The 10,013-nt window shown below is 47.4% G+C and overlaps 1 protein-coding gene across 11 annotated transcripts in view; it reads left to right on the top strand.

Annotated features, from left to right (window-relative positions):
* SLC4A9 (solute carrier family 4 member 9) overlaps positions 1-10,013 on the top strand; it is a 75,280-nt gene that overhangs the window by 37,166 nt on the left and 28,101 nt on the right. For all 11 annotated transcript variants that reach the window (XR_003094396.1, XR_003094395.1, XM_025205825.1 and 8 more), the window contains 3 exons: positions 4,871-4,926; positions 5,770-5,964; positions 8,528-8,641. Coding sequence is in view for 9 of the 11 variants with exons in the window: in XM_025205825.1 (XP_025061610.1) it covers positions 4,871-4,926; positions 5,770-5,964; positions 8,528-8,641 (365 nt within the window). In the remaining 2 variants the exon portion in view is untranslated. The remainder of the gene's footprint in view (positions 1-4,870; positions 4,927-5,769; positions 5,965-8,527; positions 8,642-10,013) is intronic.

Here is a 10,013-nt window from a genome sequence, read left to right as displayed (position 1 = left end):
GACCTTGTGGCTGCCTATAAGTTCATCACGGGGGCACAGAAGGGAATTGGTGAGTATTTATTCACCAAGGCGCCCCCAGGGATTACAAGAAATAATGGCCACAAGCTAGCAGAGAGCAGATTTAGATTGGACATTAGGAAGAACTTCTTCACAGTTAGAGTGGCCAGGGTCTGGAACGGGCTCCCAAGGGAGGTGGTGCTCTCCCCTACCCTGGGGGTCTTCAAGAGGAGGTTAGATGAGTATCTAGCTGGGGTCATCTAGACCCAGCAATCTTTCCTGCTTATGCAGGGGGTCGGACTCGATGATCTATTGAGGTCCCTTCCGACCCTAACATCTATGAATCTATGAATCTATGAACATGGCTCTTGCTTTGTTTGTGAATCAGTCTTGAGTTCTGTGAATATATTAGCCCCTCACAGAGATTGGCCAAATAGTTTGGAAGAACCCACTTGCAAGCAACTGCTCCTGCTTTCAGTTCTTTCAATAAGCTAAAGTAATCAGGCCCTTCTGGGCTCACAATGAACTCCAGAAAACCCATGACATATGGGAGCATGGTTACTATCAAGGTGACTGTGTGGAAAGGACATCTGATCACTAGCTTTTTTGTCAATACCACAGACTTCAGGCAGTGAAACCTGCTGCCAGCTCATGTGGGAGATGCAGTGAGCCACATTTTGCTGGAACAATTGTCCTATGAGCACTTCCCCTGCTGTTCAACAGCAGATGTCCGCATAAGGGATGGTGGCATAAGGAGTGCACTTGCAGAGATGCTCAGGGAGCTGTTACATGATCTAGTCACTAGGGGATGATAAAAAGCCACATTACATAGACCTGAGTTACTCCAGGTATATTTTTTAGTATATAATTTAGTTCCCAGGCAAAAGGCAACATTAAAACAGAACGAAGTCCAAGAACAGGTATCAGTAACTTCACAGCAAAAACGTTTCTGGGATGTTGTAATTGTTTTATACCCAGGATCTATACACCAGGAAGGCCGATTTTAACTTCAGGAAGGCCAATTTAGACTCCCCCCCGCCTGAGGTGGTGCAAGCACCTACTCTGGACTCCTTCAAAAACAGCTGGATTTATTTCTTGCTGGGGCCACTTGATCCCAGCTGACTTCCCGTCTATGGTGGGGGGACTGGACCAAATGATCTCATGAGGTCCCTTCCAGCCCCTAATGTCTATGAAATCTATGAACCCAGTAAATTTGGCTTTCAAGCTGTACATCAGAGAAATCTAAATGTGTTAAAAAGACAACAGCTAAGGCAACCAAACACCTTAACTCTGCCCATAGGGGCACAATGAGAAAAAAAGTAGAAAACAATCTAATGTGTTTCTGAATATGCTTTTAATCTAATCTAGGACCATAACATTAAAGAGTCATCCTCCTAATTGCACGGTGATGACAGAGCTTCACAATCCCTTTGGGGCGTTTATCTCCTCTTGCACAATAAGCATAGTGTGCAGATTTGTGCAGATTGCACCAAGGCACTCAAAGTTCTTTGATTGTCCAGCCACCGGTCTCAGCAGAGCACAAGCACAGACAGTGTCTGGATACTCCACCCAATATTTCTACTATTTTTATAGAGGATCACAGAGATCTTTACATTGCTTCTTGCAATTTGCTTTTCTACATCTCATCATCTCCAGCCCCATCCTGAGTCTTGTCTAATTTGTTATGAAGTATGAGTTCATGAAATGGGCTCTTGCATGTTTGTGAAGAACTAGCCTCCCCAAAGCCAAGACAAACTAATTCACAGGGAAGCCTTGTGGAAATGCTTGGCTCTTCTGTCCTGACCACAGCAAATGGTGTTCTGTAGCCACTGGGTGCCACTTTGGAGAATGGGTTCTCTTGTTCACTCTGCCTGGCAGCTTTCTACCATCTCTCATCACTTTGACTTTTCATAAGAATATAGGAAGTGCCGCCCTGGGCAGTGCTGGATTTAGGTTTAAGCCACTTAAGCTACAGTTTAGGGTCTCACAATATGGGGGGCCTCTAAATAAGAAAAAAGACTGGATATCTTCATTCTAATATGAAAACAATATACATAGATATGGCTCCACAGTTATCATTCATATTGAGTTCATAAATTTGTGCAGAAATAACAATTCATTTTAAAATGTCATGAAAATCCATTTTGTGGATTATTTTTATCATATGGGGCCTCTTAAACTAGACATAGTTTAAGGCCTCAGCATGTCATAATCCGGCACTGACCCTGGGTCAAAACAATGGTCTATCTAGCCCAGTAGTCTATCTCTGAAGGGGGAAGTAATAAGTGTTTTAGAAGGACAGCATATGAACAGGACATGTCTAAAATGAGCCTTCCCCTGTCATACCTTCTCTGGCATCAACTATCATTGGATTTGGGATGTCAGAGGATAACATCGCTTATGTTCTATTTAATAGCTTTCTTAGGGTCCAGCTCCTCCTTGCTCACAGGTCACCAGCTAACAGTTCTGCAGGGGGAGCATAAAACTCTCTCGTACACTGGCAGGGGCCTTAATTTAATTCCTTTTTGAAGGGAGGAAAGGAGAATTGTCCAGTATGGCTGGAAGATGTAGGGGTTCAGCACAACTCTAGCAGATTCAACCAAGGCCTCAACTTGGTCTGTTGACCCCCTCAAACCATAATCTAGCATACCCAGGGGTCTCCTGCTCCTGCATCAGCCCTCTGTCCAAACTCCCAGATACACCTCCCCAATCATCTCCCTGAGGCACAATCGGAGCAAATCACAGAACCCACATTCCCAGTGCCAGGATAATCCCAAATGCTATTGGAGCTGGCACCATCCTTGCTGCTCTCAGCAATGGGATAGTGAGGGATAATTGTCACAGTTCCCTGTTTGCTCCCTGACTCATGCTACATGCACATACACATTCCTGTTTGGTGCACAAGGCCTCATCTCACTCCAGCAACTTTTCTGGGTTCCTCTTCTTTCCCCCTATGTTGCCGATTAAATCTCTTCTTTTTGGTGCTTAATTTTCCCTCTCCTCTCACTCCCTGTGTAGCCCTGGTTGTCTCGATGGACATGAGACTATGCACCCAGATCCCACCAGGCTGAGTTGTTGGGTTCCCTCCAGAAAGAGGCTTCATCTCTTGCCCAGATGACACACCAGTTTTGTGCTGAAGGGCTGCCTTCCCAATGCAGAGCTGGGATACTCTGCTTGTTTCCCACATCAAAGAGAGGCAGTGTTTGACTGCCTCCACTTGATGCTAGTCCTTTGCTGGAAGGCAGTGTGGAAGAGTTATTTCCACACTCCTGTCTGTCACAGAACATTAGCATTAGCATTTGGAAGAGTGCTCAGCCCAGGTGCTGCTTCATCTCTGTTCTTCACCACGTACACCTCTCTTTCTCCTCTGTTTTGTCTCTTGCCCCATCCCTCCTCTGCTCCTCTCTCTCCTTTTCACCCCTCTGTAGTCAAGTCAGGTATCTTCCTCCTTTGCCTCCATGCTAGCGGCAGGATCACTGAAAATTAGAGAGACCAACCATCAGGCAACTAACTCTGACCCCCAAGGAACAGCACCCCATGAACGCAGCCCATAGCTGCCTACCAAGCTAGATGCAGTTTAGCCAACATCAGACAGTGCCAGGCTGGTGTGCTACGGCCTCTCAATAGCATGCTTCCTGGATTCCCATTCCCAGGTGTCCTTGGGGCACTGAGACAGGCCCAAAATGTAGGGCTGTTCCAGAAAATTAAATTGGGTCACTTTACTGGGAACACAGGAGAGAGGATCTCTTTGCTGTCAGTTCTGGTGCTTACTGCCACAGCAACTCCTAACAGGTAGGAGCAGGAACTGCAAGGGAAGTCCTGCTGTCTCAGGACAGAGCATGTTCAGTCACCCTGTGGGAGCAGTGTGCTCAGCACACATGGGCTGTAGAGGATGGAGCACACCCAGGACAGACATAATCTGTGCAGAGTTTAGCAGGCAGCTTCCAACAAACCCTTGCTTAGCTTATGCAAAGGGCCATTTTTCAGATATTTGTAACTTGGCCAAATTTGGATGGGGACATCCCTGACACCAGCATTATCCACCTGCCACATCCCATGTCCCTATTCCCAGGCAGGGAGGCACTGGAGCATCTCAATTAAACTACTAAAAGGTAACCTTTAATGTTGGCAAACCATGTATTTCTCTCCTCAGTTCATTCTCAGGAACATCTCAACCATTCTTACTCTTCCAAAATCAAAAAGCATGAACCAGACACTTCCCATTGTCACAAACTTGGCAAACCTGAAAGCTACAGATAATGGATAGTGTTGGGTAAACATACACACAACAGTGCTCCCAACCCCAAATTAGGGGGAGGAGGCAGCACCATGTTCTCTCTCAGGAGGTGACAAATGTATCAGAGCATGATTTGGGAAGTACAGGCCTACCAATGTCCCCAGAGGACAAGTCTCATTTAAACCCCTTAGATCAGAACATAAGGCTTTGACCTCTAGAAGCCAACACCAGACTCAGCTGGCTGGGAGTCTTTGCATCACCTCTTCCTGGCACTGCATCAAGCAGTGTATCGGGAGGTGGGGAGTAGGGCACATGGAATGGTGCTCCCCTCCCTGCAGATGCGGTGTTTAGTGTGGCCCGGGGCAGGGCAGCACAGGATTTCCTCCACTGCTACAAAGTGGGGGAGGGATGGGGAGCACCACCAAAATTCCCCTCACCAGGAGTCTTTGTGTGGCAAGGCAGCACCCAGGGTGGGAGCCCTGTTCACCCTGCTTTCTTTATGCAACTGCATCCTGGGAGAAAGCTCTGGGAGCTTATGCTACTAATTGGAACCACACAGCAATGTGACATCCTGGGATGTCACATCCCAGTGTTTGGGAAGGAGGACAGGAGTACATGCATGTTTTTCTCTTACAGGCAACTCCTCCATATTGAATAAGACACTGCTTCCAGACCCTGACAGCCTTGGGGAGGTGAGGACCATTCTCTTCTGCCATTAAGGGAAAGCAAAGGTCTAGAAGTGTGCATGCTCTGCGGTGGTGACTGGAGCAGGAGCTCTCTGTGCTCCTGGGACAGAGCCAGGGTCTCTGTATCCCTCCAAGGAGCAGGAAGTCTCACTGATCAGCCATCAAAGTGGTAGAGGTGAAACCAGGCCTTTGACCTGAGGAAACCAACTGCTGTACTTATGGATGGCCCTGCCCCACTTAGGAGCATCCACAGGATTTATGACCTGCATCCTATCTCTGAGTCTGGGCTCCAAGGATACTGGTACCAATGCCACAAAGTTCCTTCCCTGCAGCAGGAGGGGTAGTCCTTTCAGAGCTGTGTCTTGGCAGCTTCCAGCTCAAAGAGACACCTGGCACTGGCAGGTGTTCATCCCTGATGTGTCTGTGACCCCTTTGAGCCTTTCATGTGGGCATGTGTCCACATGGTACCATCAGTTCAGCCCATGGCTGAACAAGGCCCATACTAGTTCTGCCATAGCCCACTTCTGTAATGGTGTGGGTCAGTGTGCTGAGTGTGGGATGGACCACCAGACACACAAACAGGCAAGCATCCAGTGTTAGCAGCCTCTGTTACCAGCACTAGGCAGTTCCAGTGACGCTTTCCTCCCCACCCCGCTCTAGAGCGATCACTCTTCCAAGCTCTGGACAATCTGCCCCATCCTTTGCTCGGGGCTGCAGCATGCCTACCTATGGTAATCTGACAGTGTTTCACTCTGGTGCTTCTGATCCATCTGCTCTGGGCAGAGGGATGCTGTTCTTGAACGAGCAGGCTTTCCTCTTTGCCTGAAATATTTCTCTGTTTCTCCACAGTACTGGGGTCTGGAGCCTGCAAACAGGTCCCAGCTGAGGAAGAAGGAATGTTTGCAACTAGGGGGCCACCTGGTGGGCACCAGTTGTAACTATGTGCCTGACATCACATTTATGTCCTTTGTCTTGTTCCTGGGGACGTTCCTCTGCTCCATGACCCTCAAGCGCTTTAAATTGAGCCGCTATTTCCCCACAGCTGTGAGTATTCCTCTTCCCTCCCCATGCACTGACAGTTTCTGCAGCTTTAGGAGGAAGTTTAGCTGCCTCTCCTGTCTGAGCTTTGTACATGATCCTTACAATGTCCTTTCCAGACCTACTTTCCTATGATCCTATGATGATGGCCTTGTGTAGATAGAAAGCCCTCACAGAGCTCCAGCAGGTGCTGTATATGCAGACCTCGCTCTGAAAGCCCAAGAAATATCCCTGAAAACAGGAATATTGCTTAAAATATTATAACATTTTACAGCTATTCAGTCCAGCAAAGTCTGATGTCCCATGGATGGCAGAGGTTGTTGGGAAACCCATGGGAAGTTGTGCTCTCTCCTGGAAATGTGTATCTAAAATGCCATTAAATACATACATAGTGCCTCTCCCTGACAGAATTTATAGTAGTTATAAGGAGGGGAAGCATCTTTAGTCCCACTTTACCTTGAGGAAACTGAGGCACAGAGCAGGTATATAGTCATATTTTCAAATGGGCTTGCTCCCTTTGGGAGTTCAGGGGAATGCATTTAGGGGGATCAAGGTGGACTCTCAACAACTGAGGAACCTAAAAGTAGTGGCCACTTCTGAATGATAAGCATACATGTTATGGCCTAGGCCACAGTGCAAATGAATGGCAGCACTAAGAATAGAGTTTAGACCCAGTTCTGAATGGCACCCAACACATGATGAACAACGTTCAGAAAACCCCTTCCCTTTCCAGCACTCACAAGACAAGAAACAAGTATACCTGAGCTCACCGTGGCTCACATGATGTGGCTTTACAGTTTCACTCACCAGCAGAAATATTAACTCTTATGTAGAAGTCAGTAGTTGTGATCAGTGGGCTATCCTGATTTTTAAAGGATTATCTGTTATAGCGGCAGAGATTGCAGGGTCAGTGCTTACCATCCACCATACTTTTTTCTATGCTCTCCAAAAAGTGGGAAGAGAGCCAGGAGACCTGCCTGGCTCACCAGCAATATTAGGGAGCTACTGAAAAAGAAAAAAGAAGTATATATGCAATGATGATACCAAGCTGTGGGGAAATCCAGGCACACCAGAAGATAGGGCAGAGATCCAGGAGGACCTTGACAGACTGGATTTATGGGCAGAATGAAATCAGATGAGGTTTATCAGGGAGAAGTGCAAGGTCCTTCCCGTGGGTAGGAAGAATTCTCACCACAACTATACAATGGGTGGTGGCCTACTGGCTGGCACAACAGCTAAATGAGACCTGGGGGTCATGATCGACTGGAAGATGAATGACCCAACGGTGTGATGAGGCTGCCAAAAGGTCCAATAAAACTCTGGCGTACATCAGCTACTGTGTGGCCGACAGATCTAGAGAGGTACTCTTGCCTCTCTATTCAGTGTTGGTGAGGCCTCAGCTGGAGTACTATCCCAGTTCTGGGCACCACACTTCAAGAAGGACATGGATAAGCTCAAAAGGGTGCAAAGAAATGCCACCCATTTGATTAAGGACATGGAGGGTAGGCCCTATGAGGAGAGGCTCCAGGAACTGGGCCTGTTCAGCCTGAGGAAGGGAAAGCTGAGGGGTGACTTGATAGCTGCCTACAGGTACCTCGGGGGGAGCATCAAGAGCTAGTAGAGCAACTATTCAGGAGGGCACCTCAAGGGAGGACGAAGACCAATGGGCATAAACTAATAGAGGGTAAATTCAGGTTAGATATAAGAAAAAACTTCTTCTCTGTAAGGGTCACCAGAATCTGGAACACACTCCTAGCAGAGGTGGTGTAGTTGCCCTCCTTGGAGGTGTTCAAGACGAGGCTGGACAGGCGCCTTGCTGAGCTCATCTAAGTCCAATACTTCCTGCCCATGGTAGGGGACCGGACTTGATGATCATACTGGTCCCTTCCAGTCATTTGATTCTGTGATTCTAAGCATGTTTAGCGTAGAGCATTCTACACGCAGTGCAAGCACTGCTGATAGGGGGCACTCAAAATGCTTTTTTACTTTATCCCAAGTTCTCTCCATTACACACAGTGGCTGGCAACCTTCCAGAGCCCTGGGCTGGAACATCCTGGCTCCAGTCTGACACAGGCCAGATGTTGCCAGCCCCTGCACTGCAGGAATAGAAGTGGTTAGTGTGAAGTCAGGCAGAAGGCAGAATAGAATTGCACATTATAAACTAACTGCGTCAGAGATGTATAAGCTTTTGTAAGCAACAGCTTACTTAATCTGATGCTATGGATGGCAGTCCCTTCATAGCATTTAATGAAGCAAGCTGTTGTTTATGAAAACTTATGCATCTCTGATTTAGTCAGTCTATAAGATGCAACACTACAGGAAGAGGCTTAGAGTATGGGAAAGAGGAAGGATATTGTCATGGCTTCATTGTATGGCTGCTTTTCAGTGCAATGTGTTCTCAGGGGAGAACATCAGCATATATGGGTTGTACACACAGTTCTTCTTCTGTTCCCTGAATACACAGCAGCTAACTACTTCTAAAGCCCCTACTGACCAACTACCAGCTCTGTATATGTCAGTCATGGGCCATTTCTGCTAACTCCCCCAACTTCTTTCTTTGATCTATTAGCTGAGGAAGCTGGTGAGTGACTTCTCCATCATCCTGGCCATTCTCATCTTCTGTGGAATCGATGCTTGTCTTGGATTAGAGACTCCCAAGCTCATTGTCCCCATTGAGTTCAAGGTGAGAACTGAAAGCATAGTGGGGCTGCAGAAGGTAGAGAGGGTACATGAGAAGGATTGCTAGAGTGGAAGGGGATGTCTAGGGACTTGGGGGTGGGAGCAGGAGTGCTGGAAGATTAACTTGTGTAGTGATAATGGCTGAGAGTGGGAAAAAAGCCTATGCAGTGAGAAATGCCTATTGGATCTTGATGTAGCTTTTCCCTTGGACTTTCTGCTGAGACCTTGGAGACAAGGCTCATTTTCATATTTAATTCTGGGGTGAAACCTGTTCATGCAAACTAGATGCAGCCTTGAGCTCCCATTAAGTTTCTGCCTCATCCCTCAAGTGGACAAGATCTGAGATCCCCTGTTCCTGTTGGAAACACTCTTGCTCAGTAGGTGCCATGGCTGGAGGGGATATAGCTGAATCACTGTCTAAGGCTCTGTTGCTGAGGACCTACAAGGACATGACCAATAAGGCACCCAACATGCTGTCCACACAATGTGGCAGGAGTCATTCAGCAGCTAACATAATCCTGAGACATTTTCAGTTGGGATATTTTCAGTGCAAAGTGTACGTTATCCTGGGATGACCGACTTCTCATCACCTAATCTTTCCATTTTAAGGAGGGGGCCTCATAGTGTTCATCTCTGTGTCAGTCTGGGGCCCTACCCTTTTCTCCATAATTTGGAGGGGTCCTGGAATAAGAGCTGTTGTAAGGCCTGCCATTCTTCTGACCTCTCCCCTTGGTCTCTTCCCCCATCCTGAAAAAGAACAAACAACCCTTTAATCTGTTCAGCAAGCTAACCACTGTAGCTGGTGCCTAAATGAAGACGTTGTCTGCATTGTAGATGGAGCCAACTTGCCATCAGGACTTGAAGGCTTGTCAGGACTTACCTGCAAACAGCCTGGGAATCAGGCAGCTCTGATCATAAAGAGGAGCTTTAGAGACAGGGAGGCCTTTGCCTGAACTCACCTGCCAGAGAGCCACTTCAGAGGGGTTCCCTGCCTACTGTGGGTGTAACTACCATAAGATCCGCCTTTCCCAAGGGGGAGACAGGCATCCCAGGTTCTAAGGTCATAAACCTCCTCCAGAATTGTTTAACCCATTGCGGAGGCCATGAAGAAAAGAAAGAAACAAGGAACTGATACAAAATCTTCTTCTGGAGAGAGAGTATCTTTCCCGGAGGAGCACTGAGTGAGCTCATTCACAGGCAGCTCAACTTGAGCATCTCAGGAGTAGGAGGCAGAATGTTCATCTTGGAGACTGAAGTCTTCACTAAGCATCAGAACAGCACAAGCAGTGACAAGGTAATATTTCCTCAGTTTCCTCAACCCTGCCCTAGAGTGAGACACAAGCTCTGTTTCTATGGTCTGGTTAGTTCTGTTCCTG

This window comes from Alligator sinensis, unplaced genomic scaffold (assembly GCF_000455745.1).
Source record: "Alligator sinensis unplaced genomic scaffold, ASM45574v1 scaffold156_1, whole genome shotgun sequence".
Taxonomy (NCBI): domain Eukaryota; kingdom Metazoa; phylum Chordata; order Crocodylia; family Alligatoridae; genus Alligator; species Alligator sinensis.
The sequence above is the reverse complement of the archived record's forward strand: the minus strand, read 5'-3'. Positions and strand labels throughout refer to the sequence as shown.